Raw genomic sequence first — 16,236 nt, 5'->3', positions numbered from 1 at the left:
TTTTGCTCCAAGGCAACAGCTCTGCAAATAGGCAGAGCCCTCTGGGAGGTCCTTACACAGAGGCTGGTTGGTCACGTGGGCCAATGGCAATGCATTCATTACTTCACCAGATCCTTCCCGAAGGTGGGCTTTAATTAAGAGAAGGGAAAAAGGGCCAGAGGATGTCCCTGCCTCCCAGAGGCACCAAGGGTTTCAGGAGAGGGAGGCTGTGTATGCCCAGGTTCCTGTTCATGGATTTGATGGAGGGCAGGGTTTTCTCTGGGCTTCCCTGGTGGCCCAGTCGGTAAAGCATCTGCGTCCAATGTGGGAGACCCAGGATCGATCCCTGGGTTGGGAAGATCCGCTGGAGAAGGAAATGGCAACCCACTCCAGTACTCTTGCCTGGAAAATCCCATGGACTGAGAAGCCTGGTAGGCTACAGTCCGTGGGGTCGCAAAGAGTCGGACACAACTGAGCGACTTCACTTCACTTCAGGGTTTTCTCTGGAGCTCACAGCCATCCAGGTGGCGTGCCACACAGCATGTCACTTGCTCCTCCAATCTTCCAACAATACGTGGTTCCCCCCAAGTTCCCTTTTTCTCCTTGTTATCTGCCTTGGCTGCCACTTGGTGCAGTGTCCTGGCTTCCGAGAGCTGTCACTGACAGCCAGGCAGGGTGCAGAACCGATACAGGAAGCCTCTGAGATGACAGAGACTACGTGGCAAAGGCCTTGAACTCTGCCTCAGGCTCTGCCCTCTGGAGACCCCAGCACCTGTTCGTACTCAAAATGAGTCCTACCTGGCAGGACCCAGAGGCCAGGTGCAGCCTGCCTGGGAGCCGGGGTTCCCTGGGCAGGGTCTCCTTTGAGTTCCCTTTCCACAAGCTCCTGGAGGGCCTTCTTGCCAGCTTCTGGGCTCAGGAGTAGCTCTCATTCCTACCTGGGCCACCTTTCAGACCTGGAGATCTTCTGGCTTCATTCCCCAGGCAGTGGCCAGGCCCCTCTCACCAGGAATGCTGCTGACCACGAGAGAACCTAACCCAGGCTCAGCAGCTCATCTCAGCCCCTGCCTGGCTCTGCTCCCCTCTTGGGCCCAGCCAGCCCAAGGCTCAGAATGGTCAGTTTCCCTGGGGAAATGACACTGCCACAAACACAACTGCCTGGGCAGTATCGTTAGTGGGGAAGTGGCTGACACGAGCTTGCTTACCATCTGGAGTGGGCCTGGGGGTGGCGCTGAGGAGGGCAGGGACAGCCCTGCCACCCATGGGGCTGCCTCCATGTCACTGACATCTCCCGCCCCCTCCCCCTTGAAAAGACCTGGTTTCCTCCACCGAGAAGTAGCTTAAAGAGCTTTCTCCTCTGATCTCAACTAAAATGTTTCCCTGCACAGGGTGACAAATGAGAGGTGGGAGGTCAGGATGGACAGAGCAAAGGGAGTGGAGGTGGAAGCTGGGCCAGAGGGGCCCCATTGCAGTTGCTGTGAGAGCTGGCTCTGCTGCCCTCTCTCCTCTGGAAACCTGAGCTCTCTGCTGAGGGCAGGGGGCGGGGGGGCACGGCGGGGAGAAGACCCTGGCCTCAGTGCACAGCATTGGAGGGCAGGAGGAAGAGGGAAGATGGAGAAAGAGGGTCCTTCAGAAAGACTTCCTGGGGATGACTTCCCCTAGAGCGCCGCCTGTTTCCATGGCAACTGGTTACCACTCGGGGCTTACAGGAACTTCTGGAGGAAAAACCCCAGCAGAGACAAGCCCTGGCTCCCCGCACCCTGCCCTCCCCGGGGAGGCTGAGGGGCAGAGGCGCTGAGCAGAACCAGCATGCACTTCCTGGCCACATGGAGACAATCTGTCCATTGCTTCCTGACGAGCTCCGAGGGCACAATCCTCCTGCCCGGCCCCGCCAGGGGTGTCTGGGAGGAAAACAATGACCTAAGAGTATCAGAGCACCACCCAGACAGGACTGGTGACCTCACCAGTCCTCAGAGGACTGCTCAGCCTTGCCGGCCCTATTGCGGCTGAGAATATGACCTCGGGCCCAGAGCGCCGCCCAGGGGCCTGGGAGGTGGGCAGCAGCCGCAAGCTATGCCGGGAGGCCCCTGGAAGCCTGGGTCCCGCCCCCTGCCCGAACAGGGGGGCCCTGAGGTGGGCCGGCCCTGTGCCAGGAGCCGAGAGGTGGTGGAATCGGGGCGGGTGTGCGCTCACCTGTCTCCACGTCCTGCACATAGAAGTGCAGGTCGTCGGTGATCTCCGTCACGAACACCGGCTTGTAGCTGGCCGAGCGCTCCTTCTCCTCCAGCACGGGCATCAACTCCTCCACCGGCTGCTCCTCGTAGTGGGCCCAGACCTGCACGTGTGGTCAACAGAGGGGAGGCGAGGGGTTCAGAAGTGAAGTCAGAAAGGACGCCAGGAAAGGGGCTCTGGGGATGGGGGACCACTGCCCTGGGGGCGAGTGTGGGGGCGACGTTGCATCATGCTGGTCTGAGCCTCTGGAGCACCGAGGTCGGGGTGGGGGAACTTCCAGTCCAGTAGTTCCCAAACTCTGAGGTGTCTGGAACAACTGGGGATCTTCCTGGGAACGAAGGTGCCAGGGTACCCACCACCCCCACCCCACCCCCCGGCCTGCCCATCAGGATGTGCTCTAAGGGTCCCAGGAAAGGGAATCAAAACTCAAGACTCCCAGCGACTCCCACGCACGTCAGGCGTGTGAGACCCTTGGCCCTGTGGTGCTGCCCAGTCCCCATCTCCTTCCCTCACACCCCTTGTGAGGGTCACTGAACTCCCCAGGCCCTCCCACCGTCACAGGGCCGCGGGCACTCCTGAGGCTCTCCAAGCGACGGTGCTGGGCTGCGGAGGGGAGGGCCGCCACTGTGCGAGGGTGCCTGTCCTCTGCACCTCAAGGAGGCTGCTCTGACCCCGGCTCGGAAGCCGGCTGCTGCCCTTCACCCTTCCCGCTCCCTCCCTCCCCCAGCCCTGCACTGTCAGGGCTGCAGTGCTCAGAAGCTGATGCGGGGTGACAGCGCGTCAAGTCCAATCCCGTGGCCAGGAGATTATCCCAGTAGTGAGGCCTGTCAGAGCAGGGGAGGGAGATGGCCTTCCAGCTGGGCGGCGGAAACAGGCTGGGGAGTCTGGGGGACTGGACCACACGCTGGGTCCCAAAGACACACACACACAGGACTCGGGTGGGTCGTGACAGAAGTTCTTAGCCCAAACCTTACATGCTCACTAGGGGCCACACTAAACACTACCCAAGTACTAGGTCATCTAATCCTCACAACAACCTTTTCAAAAGGGATCAACATTACCCCCAATTTCACAAACGGAGAAACCGAGGCACACAGGTTTGCTAGACGTGGCAGAACCAGGATTTGAACACAGCGGGGTGGGCCCTAGGGTCCTTCAAGGCGAATTTTGGCATCGCCTGGGCCCCTGAACACAAAAGGCAGCAATGAACAGCGGGAAAAGTCATAGGTGGGAGTTGTGGACTCCGGTCCTTTCATTTTCCCCTTTAATTTGCTGTGTGACCTCGGTCAAGTCACATGCCTTCTCTGAGTCTCCTTTTCTTCCCCTGCAAGAGGTGGTAGTTGGACCACGTGACCCTTCTGCTACACACAGACTCCTGGGGCATGGTGGGGCGGTGCACCAAGAAGCAGATGCAAGCTGGAATGACTGAACCACTTTGGGCCACACCCGTAAAACTATGCTCCTGCCTCTAACGTGGTACGACTGCGTGTCCTTCCACTGGAAAGAGAGGCCTGGGCCCCGGGAACTGGAATGAGCAACAGGGACTTTCTGAGCCTGGTGGGGAGGCTGCCCGGGAGTGGCGGAGACGTCGTCAGCGGCATTCCTGGCCCAGCAGTCTGTGCTCTGTGGCAGCCCCGCCAGCACCACTCTCCAGACTGCGCCCTTACCACTGCAGACCAAGTCAGGGCCTCCCTCCGCTCCTGTTCCCTGCCTTTCCCGGGCCCCTGCGCTGGCTCCTGAGCTGGCCCCCATCCTAACTCCACCCCACTTGCCTCGGCTGCAGGGGAGGGAGGCTCCTCTGCCTAGTGGACAGAATGGGAACAGACTGACAGGCTGAGAGTAGAAACTTCTCAAGCCAAGGTGCCTCAGGCGACAGCGTCAGGTTTCCTTCCAGAGAGAAGGTAGGGCGTCTTCCCTGGCAGGTCCAGGGGCCAGTGGGGTGGAGGTCAGGGATGATGCAGACAGAGCCTCAGGGTGGCCCTCGGGCCCCTTCCTACCAGGAGGCAGAGACAGGCCAGTCCTATGGGGTCCCAGAGCTCACAGGGCAGCGGGCAGGCGGGGAGCAGAGGACACTGGAAGCCTGAGGCTGCCCAAGGCCAGAAGAGGCAGAGCTGCTCCTCAGACAGAGCGCCCCATTTCTAAGAGAGAGTGGGCTTGGCCCTCAGTCACAGAGCCCTGCGGGGTCCCCGCAGGTGGCTTTGTGGTGGGAAGGAGTCAGTCAGCTGGAGGGCAGGTCCCCACCCTCAGAACAAGGGCGAGCTGGGCCCACACTGACTGCAGTTGTCCCTCTGCAGAACCTGGGCAAGGAGGGGCTCACACGTCAGCCAGACACCCTCTGTGACCCCTTGGTGGCCCTGGCTACAGATCCAGGGGGGCAGTGGGCAGGGAGCCCCCTCCCTCCTCTGCTCCGCACTGCTGGGTCAGCCACTTCCTGTCCTGCTCAGATCCCCTGCACCCCGGGGCCAGCTTAGCAGCAGAGGAGAGGGAGTCTCTTCTGTCCTCACCTTGCACCCCTCCACCACGCCTTCTCTGCACTTCCTCCCAGGGGAGCCCCAGGTCCTCCTCCTGGCAGGCTGCGGGCCATGTGGACCGAGGTTTCACTGCATGGAACCTTTCCTTTCTAAATCCTATTTAATACCGCTGCTCAGGAGGCTCCAGAGGTGGGGCTGGCATGCAGCCAGGGTAGTGGAGGCCTGCAAGCCCACAGTGGGGAAGCTAAGCTCAATAAAGCCAATCGATGGCCAATCCAGGCCTGTCAAGGGCCCTGCCAAGGTATGAGTGGGGCAGGGGGTATGGGGGACAGACAGCTGCCATCTGAGGCTCCCTCTCTGGCCCTCAGACCTGCCCAGGATCCCGAGGACAGGGAGGGGGAACCCTGCAACCAGCTTCCTACAGACTGGCCTCTTCAATAAGGAGAGAAGACAGCAAGGTACAGGGGGATCAGGCCTTGCAACTAGGCAGCTAAATTCTCAGAGTGGGGAACACAGCATTGCTGGGGCTCCCCATTCAGACCTGCTCACATGCACATAATCACACCCACCCAAGACTTCTGTGTGCCCTGGTCTCACAAAATCTCTCGGTATTAGCTTCCTCAGCCCACAGGGACCATGATAATCTCTTAACCCCAGATGCGCCTATCTCTCGACAGCTAAGGCAGCTCTCACGGGGTCACCAGCGGGGCAAGGCTGGGGATCCTGGGGACACCTCAGACACCAAGTTTACTGCTCCCCAGCTGACCCCCAGATTCTCCCGCCTGAGTCCAGCTAACTCAGAGGACTGCTGCAAGGCTCTGCCTACACTGTTCCCGGAGAGCAGCCCCACCAGGAGGAGGGAGGTCAGGCTAAGTTCCCCCAGGCCTCAAGGAGGAGGGGATGTGCAGGAGGGCCCCTGGAGGCGGGCGGGCCCTCGCACTGAGAGTGGTGTGCTGCATTTTAATTGGACTGGAATAAAAGCACGCAGCCTGTGTAAGTAATTAATCATGGTAATTACTCCTCAGCACCATCACGTGGCACCAGAGAAATGATGACTTGGGTTCTTCCAAACAAATCCACTACGTAGTAAATAGTGATGCCTGGCTCAGCACCTATGCAAGGGGCCACGCTTTGGCCAGACTCCCTTCTCTGTCCCCTCCTCAGTCCCTCTGGGGTCTCTACTCTCAGACGGCAGAAGGCTACTCAGATCTGAAGAGATGGCTTCCAGGCTCAGGGAGCAGGGCCAGGGGGCAGAGATACTTTCAGAACCTGGGCCTTATAGGTGGGTGCTTGCTGAAGTGTCCCGCAGCTGTTAACTCGTTCCACCTCTGCACCCCCTCTCCTCCATTCCCTGAAGCGAGCAGAGGACACAGGGGGTGTCCAGTCTTAAGTTCAGCTGTCACAGAAAGAAAACCCAAGAGGAAGTGCCTCTGCTGTAGGAGCCGAGGCTGCCTGCTTCCCCATCACTCTAGGAAGACAGGCTATAATGGGAGCTGTAATGGAAGCAGAACTGGGACAGAAGTGGAATCCTCCCCGGAGGCCCCATGGTGGCCTGCTCGCCCTCCAAGATGTGGGCAGTCTCTTCCACCTGTCTTGGCTTTTGGAGCCACCTCTCCCTGGAGTCCTTCCAGCTCTAGTAGGGTCGATCACCTGTCCTAATCCCTAGGGGATGAGACTAAGAGACACAGAGATCCCAGAAGTCCTCCGGCACCTGGCCCCTGGGGAAAGTGTGATGCTCTCTCAGAGGAGAGGTGGGAGGAGCCGGAGGCTTCTGGGCCCCGGGGCCCCCCACTCCTTTTGGCAGGTGTCTGGGCCTTGGCTCTGAGAGGCTAGTTGTAAGCCAGATGGCTGCCCCATGGGGAAGGAAACATTTATTCCTGGAACAAATTTATGGCTCAGCACGGCTGTCCCATGAAATCCTCCTCAAGCTCCGAGAAGCCCTGACAAATTGGTGGCCGGCTGATTTATCCCCATTATCGGGGCTGAGCTGTAAGTCAGTGGCGACAGGCTGTGGGGGTAGGGGCAGGGGGCTGCCGAGCCCAGCTCCCATCACCAAGCCGCTGGGTTCCTTAATCGTCCATTTGTTTCCAAAAGCTGCTTTCCGACCCACCCCCCTTGTCTCTTCAATGCAGTGTCTGCACAGACTGATGGGCTGTAAATCTGCTGTCCTAACAGCTTTATGCATCTCCCGGGGCAGCTTCCAAAATGGGCTTCCCTGCAGGGCAATGTGAAGGAAATTCAGACGTGGGGTGCAGGCCACCCGGCCCCTCCGAGAGCACTGGAGGGTCAGGGCAGGGGAAGGAAGGCCTCTGGTCGCGGGTGACCCTGGCTCCAAGGTCACTGTCTAGGCAGCTTCCGGTGCCAGGCCCAGCAGGGCCGGGGTGGTGGACAGGGGTGCTCAGAGAGGGTCCGGGGCCCGCCTCAGCGTGGGGTTGCTGACGTGGGGTCTGACACCAACACCAGCTGGAGTCACTCAGTGGACGGGGGGACAGAAGCACTCTGTTGTATGCAGGCAGCAGTGCTGGTGCGGCGGGAAGGGAGGGAGAGAGAGGGCAGCCGCTCCTTCCCGCCAGGCCCCGTTCCACAGCTCACCTTCTCCTTCTTCTGCTTGGCGGCCTCCTCGGCAGACAGCAGGGATTTGTAGTAGGCGCTGCGCTCGGCGGTGAAGTGGACCTTGGAGAGCGCGTGCTCCACCAGCAAGACGGACAGGTTGGCGCCGTCGATGTGCAGCCAGCCGATGAAGTTGCCGGCCTTGTCCATGCTCTCCACCTCCACCTCTACCTAGGGAGCAGAAACGGGGGTGTCAGCTAGCAGCGGGAGCCTGGGGTGGGCAGGGGAGAGAGGCCCCGGGGCCACTGCCACCATGGTCACTCCATGGACAGGAACAGCTGGAATGGTGAGTGAGAGTGTGAGCTGGTGAGAGCCTCTGAGAACTCTACCCCTCGGTGCTGTGAGCTGGTCTATGCTTTTCAGCTTCTTGCACCCCAGAATCACCATTGATAGATATGTCACTGACAAAGCAACTTCAGAACTCCCCTCTCCTCAAATCCCTTCCCCTTCCTCTTGGCAGAGAGCTACTAGGGAAGACTTGACTCTCCTCAGCTTTAAGTGAGCTGTGTGTGTGTTTGTGTGTGTATACAGCTAAAGGTCAGGGGTGAGTAAGGCAACACCCACTCCTCTCCAGCACCCACTGAGCCCCAGCTCTGCTAGGAAGACAGGCAAGCCTTGGGTGGAAGTGGAGAGCAAGGCAATCCCCGAGGAGGGGAGAACCTGTGTTCTTCCTGGAAGAGCTGAATGAAGTCATGCTTAATGAAGGCAATAAAAGCAGTGGGATGAGAGCCAGGTGAGGAGAGGAGGGAAGGGGACAGTGGGCAGAAGGTACACTGAGGCAGGTGCAGTTAGGGGGTGATTCCAGCTGCAGGGTTACCCCTTTGTAGGGGTGTGCTCACTGCCATCAGCCCTGACTTCGGGGCCGAGCACACTGGCTGATCCCCAGAGCCGGCAGGATCCCTGCAGAGCCCAGGGACTCCCAGGCCTCCTCCCCTGAGGGCTCCCCGAGAACCAGGACCCCCGACCTAGCATGGATGCCACTCCACCTCATGAAGGCAGTGGCCCAAGAGAAATTCCTTCTCGGCTTCTCTTCCAACCTCTTCCCCTGCTAAAGGGGCCTGTAAAAGCCTTCACTGCCAAACGTAAAAACTTGTATTCATTTAAACGGCTTCAAGCTCGATTAAGCAATAAAATGAGTGTCTAAATACCTGGGAGTTCTCTGAAGCCTGGGCCAGAGCCAGTGGCAGCTGCAGAGGACATGAACAGGAAGAGCTGGGGTCCCAGCTTCCTGGTCTTGCTCTTTGGCCCTGCTCTGCCCTCCCTCCATGCACCCAAGCGGCCTCTGTTTCCTTATAGGGAGTCGCATCCCCAGCACCTCTCCCGGCAGTTAGGACTCCGCCAGGTGTTCTTCCTATTCGTGAACACCTTCCTACACGAAGCCCCCCGTGACCCTTTCAGGTGGAATGCAAGTTCAACAATGCCTGAAGTGGGGGTGTACTGTAGAAGGGGATACGAAGAGTTTATTAGAGCCAGGAGAAGAAGGTATTATACTCATCCAACCCAACTTGGTTTTGTTAGTGGGGAAACAGACACAGGGGCAGTGGGGCCAGAAATGGGCAGAGCTGAGAGCAGAGGCCAGGCTGCCCTGCTTGCCTTCTTTCTCCACTGCCTCCTTGGCGCCTCCCCTTCTCTCCCCACAGCCCTGTCTCAAGAGCATCCTTCCTCCAGTCACACCCCTGACCTCCTCCCCGATCCCCCCCACACACTGTCCACTGGGTTAAGGCCAGCTCCCTCCACCATTCAGGACCCTGGACCGTGCCCCTCCCTGGTGGAGCCAGGGTGGGAGTGCCGGGCTCTGTTGGGTGGTGTCCACCCCACACGGGCACCACGCTGCTGAGGGCTGGAGGAAGGGAGGACCCACAACCGTAGATGGTAAAACTGGTTTCCCCTTTCCTCTAATCCCGGCAATTAATTCGCTGGGAGGACCTGTGTGTGTGGCAGAGAACAGGTGGGCAAAACGGTACACGATAAAGCACAGGTGCCTCAAGAGCTCGCCAGCCAGTGAATTCACCCGAGTGAGCGGCAAACTGCCCGAAGAGCCCTCTGCCACCCTGCAAACGCCCTGGGTGCCGGAGCACTGGGCGGCCGACAGCGGGAGGGCTAATGGTGGAGGAAGAGGCTGCAGGCTTGTGGGACTCAGACGAGAACAGGGATGGAAGGAGAATGCATGGGAAGACCACCTCTGCTTCGTTTGCTGCGCTTTATCAAGCATGCTACGATCAAGCGGCGGCGGATCCCAGACGACTTCTGGGAGGAGTGTTTGGGGGCTCATGAGACAATGGGTAGAGTGGAGGTGCCGACGCTGGCTCCTACCACCCATCCATGGGGCTCCTCTGCATTTCGGGGCTCCTGAGACCCCTCCTCATGCCCACGCCAGCACCTCTTGTCTTCTTCCACTGTGTTCGTTGCCAGGTGTCCTTTTCCTAAAGACAGGATGGCTGCCCTGATCAAGCACGAGACCTCCCTCCAGCCCCCAGGCCCGTGGTGGGCCGCTGCAGCTGTGACGAGAAGCCCGTGGCTTCCTCTCACACCAGATTCCTGCGGTGGAGGTAAGAGCCTCCGAGACATGAGCTGCAGAGATGACCAGACAGGTACAATCCGTCTCTCCTGTCAGGCGCTCAGGCTCAGACCCTACTCGCAAACCTCTAATTCACACCTCACTCTCTGAGGCCACAAACCAGATGCCGACCTCTCAAGGCTCCTGCCGGGGGAGACGCCAGCGAGTGACTAAGCAGCCACATCTGGGGCCAACACTGCTGGGGAGCAGCCAGGCTCTCTTGGCAGGTGAGCCCTGGCTTCACACGTACCCCGCCTCTCCCTGCTGGCAATCGATACGCTAACTTGGGCTTGACAAGCCCCTGGTCCCAGCCGGCCGCAGAGGAAAGAAATCTCTGGCCTTGGGCACCGTGCTGCTGCCCAATCCATCTTGGGCTGTAGAGGGAGAGATAAAGCTGTCGCCTGTGGGTCCCCGCTTCTCCTTTTATTACGGCTGCTGCCACCACAGTAATTTCTCAGTCAAACAATGGGGCTTTAGGGAAGGTAGGCTGGTCTTAGAGGAGGGTTGGGGCTGGGCCAGTGTTCCTGCTGCACCTAGGTCTCTGGGCTTCTGGCCTTGCTGGACATGCCCCAGCCTAGATGGGCAGACGGTTCAGGGTGAAGTCTTGATTCTACACAGGGAGCAAACAGAGGGTGCAGTGGGCACTCCCAGGTTGGTCTACATGTTCATCTTTCATCATGTCTCTCTTTCACACTCACTGCTGAGAATTTGTTACTTGACTATAAAATTACATGGGTCCATATCTATGACGGGCTTCCCTGGTGGCTCAAGCAGTAAAGAATCTGCCTGCAATGCAGGAGACCCAGGTTCAATCCCTGGATCAGGAAGATCCCCTGGAGAAGGAAATGGTGACCCACTCCAGTTTTCTTGCCTGGAGAATTCCATGGACAAGAAGGGCCTGGTAGGCTACAGTCCATGGGGTCACAAAGAGTTGGACAGGACTGAGCAACTAACACTTTCAGCTCTTCATATCTGTAAAAGCTCCATTTCTCTATTCAACTTTAAGACTCAATCTTAAGACTCATCAAATTTCTGGTATTTTTCTAATTAAAAAAATATATACATACTTTCTCTCTCTCTCTAGTTATCTGTGATACTTATCGCTATAAAGTTACTATGAACAAGGAATTAGGGAATCCTGAACCACTGCCTCCTGGGGAAACACAGGGTTAGGTTCCTACAAGACTCCAGTTACATTTCTATCAACTTATCAATACATAACCTGCTTCGATGATGTTTCTGTTTAAAGATACCATATTTAATACATATTGATGATTCATTAACATTGAACTCACAGCCAAGAGCGCTGTCACTCAAGCCTGAATAAAGCTTATCTAACACATGGGTTTTCTCCTTAAGGCACATCGCAGCTGTCCCGTACTCAGGAAACTAGACAGCACTTCAGCGCTATGCGTGGAGGCCATTTTTAACTACAACATAAAGTGCAGAAACCCTGAAAACCTCGGTGCTAAGCAGACCATGAGTAGGACGTTTGTCTGTAGGATGAGAGCTGCAGCCTCAGCTGGGAATGTACTCCCTGGGAGACTCGCTGCTCTGTGCACGTTCACAAATGATCCAAAAAGTCGCAGGGGTACTGACAGGTAACAAATTTCAGCGAGTGAGTGAACTCACAAATATGGGCTCACTTATAATTAGGATTTACCATATACAGATGTTGTAGCTGTTCAGTTGCTAAATCGTGTCCAACTCTTTGCAACATGCCAGGCTTCCCTGTCCTTCACTATCTCCTGAAGTTTGCTCAAGTTCATGTCCATTGAGTTGGTGATGCCATCCAAGCATCTCATCCTTCTCCTCCCGCCTTCAATCCTTCCCAGCATCAGGGTCTTTTCCAATGAGTCGGCTCTTTCCGTCAGGCGGCCAAAGCACTGGAGATTCAGCTTCAGCATCAGTCCTTCCGGTGAATATTCAGGGTTGATTTCCTTTAGGACTGACCGGTTTGATTGCCAGTATACAGAGTTTGAGTGAACTCTGGGAGTTGGTGATGGACAGGGAGGCCTGGTGTGCTGCAATTCATGGGGCTGCAAAGAGTTGGACACGACTGAACTGAACTGAACTGATACAGACTATTGGCAGAAATTTCCTGCAAGTTGCCTCCAACTGCAGACAGGAATTAGGGGAGGCTTTTTCTTGTCAAGTGCACAAGAAACCTCTTTTGGTCTCTTTCTGGCTACCCCAAGTGTTAGTGAGATACTACTCATGAAGTGCGGTGTAAAGTGAGAAGCACTATACAACGTGGCTGCCTGTCTCTTCGGCATCTTGGAAGAGATGTTTCATGAAGAGACCTGGACTCTGTCCAGTGGCTTGGGAGGCTTCCTGCAGTGGCACTGACATCAGGGAGGTAAGGCCTTGGGTGATCACCATGGGCTGCCACAGCACTTCATGTGGGCATTTGGTGTGTACACAGGTGGGCTGATAATAGCCTTGAGGGGCTCAAGGGTACATGTGGACACAAGCAATGTCAGCAAGGGACAGATGATGGCTTCCCTCATTCCCCATCCTCAACGCTCATACTGAAGCCAAATGCTGGGACCTAGGAACACATGGAGATGGGGGGAGGAGAGGCTATGGGAAGGGGGTGCCACGTGGAGGGGGTGGCTTTGTGATAACTCTAGTTAAGACAGAAGCAGGAGCCTAGATGCCTAAGGGCAGACCTGGCCCTCGGGAGCTAGGACACCAAGGAACTGCTGCGCTGGGCACCCTGGACGCTCTGCTCACCTGCCGGCATCTCTCGCCTCTGCTCCCAGTGCTGGCAGAGTGGGCCGCGATTTTGTGGTTCTGAACTAGGCCTGTGAGCTGAGCTCTTCCAGATTCAACACCTTCCTGTGACGGCTTCCCTAACCTTGGCCTGCAGTGAATTGAACACCTGGCCCGGATATCTCTGACACTCAGGGACCAGTGCAGAGCACAGAGGTTAAGACCATGGCCTCTGGAGCAGAGATGTTTACTCACCACCTGCTTGACTTCTGGTGAGTCAATTACCTTGGAATTGTGATAGTACCTATCTCAAAAGATGTGTTTTGATGACTAAATGAGCCAACGTAAGTATGTTAAACACTTAAAAGGGTGCTTGACACACAAATGCTTCTTCAGTTATTTACTTCCTGGGGAGGAGCAGTTATTTCAAAATGTCCCTATTCACCAGCTAAAATGGTGCTAGTGGTAAAGAACCTGCCTGCCAATGCAGGAGACATGAGACTCTGTTTGATCCCTGGGTTGGGAAGATTCCCTGGAGGAGGGCACAGCAACCCACTCCAGTATTTTTGTCTGGAGAATCAATCCCATGGACAGAGAAGCCTGATGTGGGCTACAGTCCATGGGGTCACGAACAGTCGGACACTGAAGCAACTCAGCATGCACACAGACTGTCAGCTCCACTGGGAGCAAAGCTTGTTCTTTAAATCTGCCCCAGAGTGGGTGTACTGACTGGGTCATGACATGGTAGAAAGAGCATGAATCCTGCGGTCAGACAGACCTGGGCTCAAATCCTAACTCTGACCGTGAGTTTTTGGTGATGTACAACGGCATCCACTTCCTTCAGCTCAGGGCCAGCTGACAGCAGTCAGGCTAGTTGCAACCAGCAGCAGCTCTGCTTGGCTGAGCTCAATTCCCTTGGTTCTCACTCAGAGAGTTAGGTGAGGGAAGAGGTGGTTAATCAGAGTGGGCAGGGGTGGGGTTGCGGTGGGGAATCTTTCTCCACCACAGGGCCAATCAGGGGGTGTGGTCCGGCCAGCCACACCCAGTGGGAAAGCAGCTAGACCCACTGGTCCCGGGCTGTCTGTGGGCCGGGGTAGCCAGAGGGCCCTGCTGCCTCACAGTGGGAAATGTCCTCCTGCTCCCGAGCATACTAATGTGCCACTAATGAAATTGTTCTGGCTTATTTACCAAATTAATACAAACGGCACAGGCTGTTAATTTGCGCGTCTCCTAATTACTGAGGAAGTGCTCCTGTCCCAGGCAGCGCACACACCTCAGTTCCCACCCAGGTGGGCTATGGTCTCACCCTTCCCGGCTGCGGCTGCGCAGAGTGGGGAAGGGGAGAAAGAGAGAGGAGAAAAGAGGAGACAGGGGGCAGGCTTCCAACCCAGGGAGGGAAGGTGGCAGCGAGCACGTTTTGTTTCTCATAGCCCTTTTCCTAGTGGTTGGATTATCTTGGCCCCTGCCACAAACATATTCTCAATCCCTGCCCCACCACCCCAACTGGTCCCCTTCTTTCCTTGTCTGGATTCTGTCCAGCTTCTTAACACAGGAGCTGCTTCAATCAAGTGGGCGGAGGGGGCTGAGTCATTCTCCCACTCCAGGCAGTTGAGGTCCGGGGAGCCATGTGGGGCCAGCCAGGTGAGGGGGGTGGGTGTGCAAGAAGTGAGAGAGTGAAAGGCAGGCAGGGCTGATGTTCTTACAGAGAGGACGACTCACTTGCCCAGGCCCTCCCCAGCCAACCAGCTTTCTGAAAGTAACGTGTGTGTCTGGGGAAGAACACTCGCGAGCTCAGCTAGAAGACCAGAGGAAATGCCAACCGCCTGGGGGCTTCATTTGGCTGCCCAGCCTCTCCTGCTCCAGGAGCCAAGATGGATGTCCAGTGGCTCTGAGTCTGGGGGTGACACTGGGAAGACCAAGGGCCCCTCCTGTAGCCTTCTTCATGGTAGGGTGGGGGCGGAGTGCGCTGGAGGCTGCCTCCATGAAAAAGGCTAGCTTCGACAGAGCCAGCAGGGCAAGAGAACTTGAAGATACTGAACCGGGGAGGATGCACAGCTGGGGGTGGCGTGCTCTGGATGGTGACTCAGGGCAGCCCGAGGAGGTACAGCACAGAGGGGATTTCTGGCAGAATGCAGGAGTGGCGAGAGTCTCCCCTCCCATATAACTGCTCTTTCCCATTTTGTGTATTGGGAGAACGGAAGAGAGGTAGTCTCTCCCAAGAGCCTCTCATCCTCTCTCCTGCGCAGTGCCCAAGGCAGCAGAGGAAATCACTGAGCCTCAGCCTCAGAGGCTGGGAGGCCAAGGAACGCCTGGAACACAGCTGCCAGGGATGCTCCCTCCCCCTAGGGAGGTGGCTGCCTCAGGCAGGACAGGTGATCCCAGGTAGGCAGCAGCTCAGGGCACCCCTGCCCTGGAGCATCAGGGAAGGAAGACTTCCTAAACAAGGCGGGGGAGGGGATGCTGGCTTCATGTTCCTCCCAAAGGCAGAGCAGGAGTGCACAGTGCTACCTCTGGGGAGGTGACTTCAGGGGCCCCAGTGATAGGCAGAAGCCGCCATCCTCCCCATACGCTGGCTGGTCCCAGCCCTGCTTTCAATACCCCAAGGCCATCGGCAACAAGCCTGGAACTGGGAATAAGAGAGGAGTGAGGCTTGGATGGGGACAAGGCTTAGAGGTGCAAAGCAAAATCCTTGGACTAAACAGCCATCCAGGGACCCGCTCTGCCTCTTCTGGGCTGGGCATCCCTCTCCAGTTGCTCCGCGTGTCAGTGAGTGCTGAACCAGGTCTGTAAGGTTTTCTCTGCTCAGAACTTCCTAAGGTATGAGCTGGGATTGGGGGTGGCGGCACTGGTGGTGCACTGGCATGACTGGGAGGCGCTGAGAGAGCAGACAGACAAGGGGTTACGTGGGAGAGAAGGGCCGGCGGGGAGGCCCTGCAGGCAACCAGTAGGAGCCTGCAGAGAGGGGAAGGTGGAGAGCAGGAGAGGAATAAAGGCACTCCAGCTCTTCCCCACCCACGCATCCCAAACAGAGCTTTCCGCAGGGTAGGCGAGTAGCAATCCAGAGCAATCTGAGTGCCACCGAGCCTCCTCTCCTGCCTCGCACAGCAGCCACGCTGCCAGCCGGGGCTGCTACCGTCCCCCATACATACTGCTGTAATGTGCTCCCGCCGCCGGAGCCGTGAACTTGAAGAGACACCTCACCTTAATATAGTAGCAGCTTAACACAGCCGACTTGTCCCCTCCACTTGCAGCCACGCGTGCACAGCGATGTCTTTCAGAGATGATAAGCGTTTTAACACGATGCCATTAATAATGTAACGCTCTGGGAGCCACAGAGGCAGTGCCTATGAAATGCCTCCTGGGCTGCATTACCGTGGGCCATGGGTGGTGAGGGGGCAGGCAAGGGTCCATTCCAAACTTCCCTGTGCTCCTGGAGCAGCAAGGCTCCAGCCCCTACCAGTGCGTTACCACCCAACCCCTCAGCACCTGCAGACCAGATGACGCATTCAAGCCCAACCCACAGCGCCAGCTGTTCTCTGGAAAATCTCGTTTCTGACATTTGGTCTAAGCCAAGGCCCTGGGAATGCCTGCAAATCAGGCCCGGGTTGGCACAGTGGCCACAGGGGGCAGGAAGCTCCTAGAAATTGAGGGTTGGCCTGAGCAATGGGTGAG

At 57.2% G+C, this 16,236-nt stretch overlaps 1 protein-coding gene across 1 annotated transcript in view; it reads right to left on the bottom strand.

Moving 5' to 3' along the window:
* SND1 (staphylococcal nuclease and tudor domain containing 1) overlaps positions 1-16,236 on the bottom strand; it is a 421,336-nt gene that overhangs the window by 6,942 nt on the left and 398,158 nt on the right. Inside the window, exons 17-18 of the mRNA XM_061414616.1 lie at positions 7,275-7,463; positions 2,173-2,314 (exon numbers count right to left, since the gene is read on the bottom strand). Of these exons, the coding sequence (XP_061270600.1) occupies positions 2,173-2,314; positions 7,275-7,463 (331 nt within the window). The remainder of the gene's footprint in view (positions 1-2,172; positions 2,315-7,274; positions 7,464-16,236) is intronic.

This window comes from Bos javanicus, chromosome 4 (genome assembly GCF_032452875.1).
Source record: "Bos javanicus breed banteng chromosome 4, ARS-OSU_banteng_1.0, whole genome shotgun sequence".
NCBI lineage: Eukaryota > Metazoa > Chordata > Mammalia > Artiodactyla > Bovidae > Bos > Bos javanicus.
The sequence above is the reverse complement of the archived record's forward strand: the minus strand, read 5'-3'. Positions and strand labels throughout refer to the sequence as shown.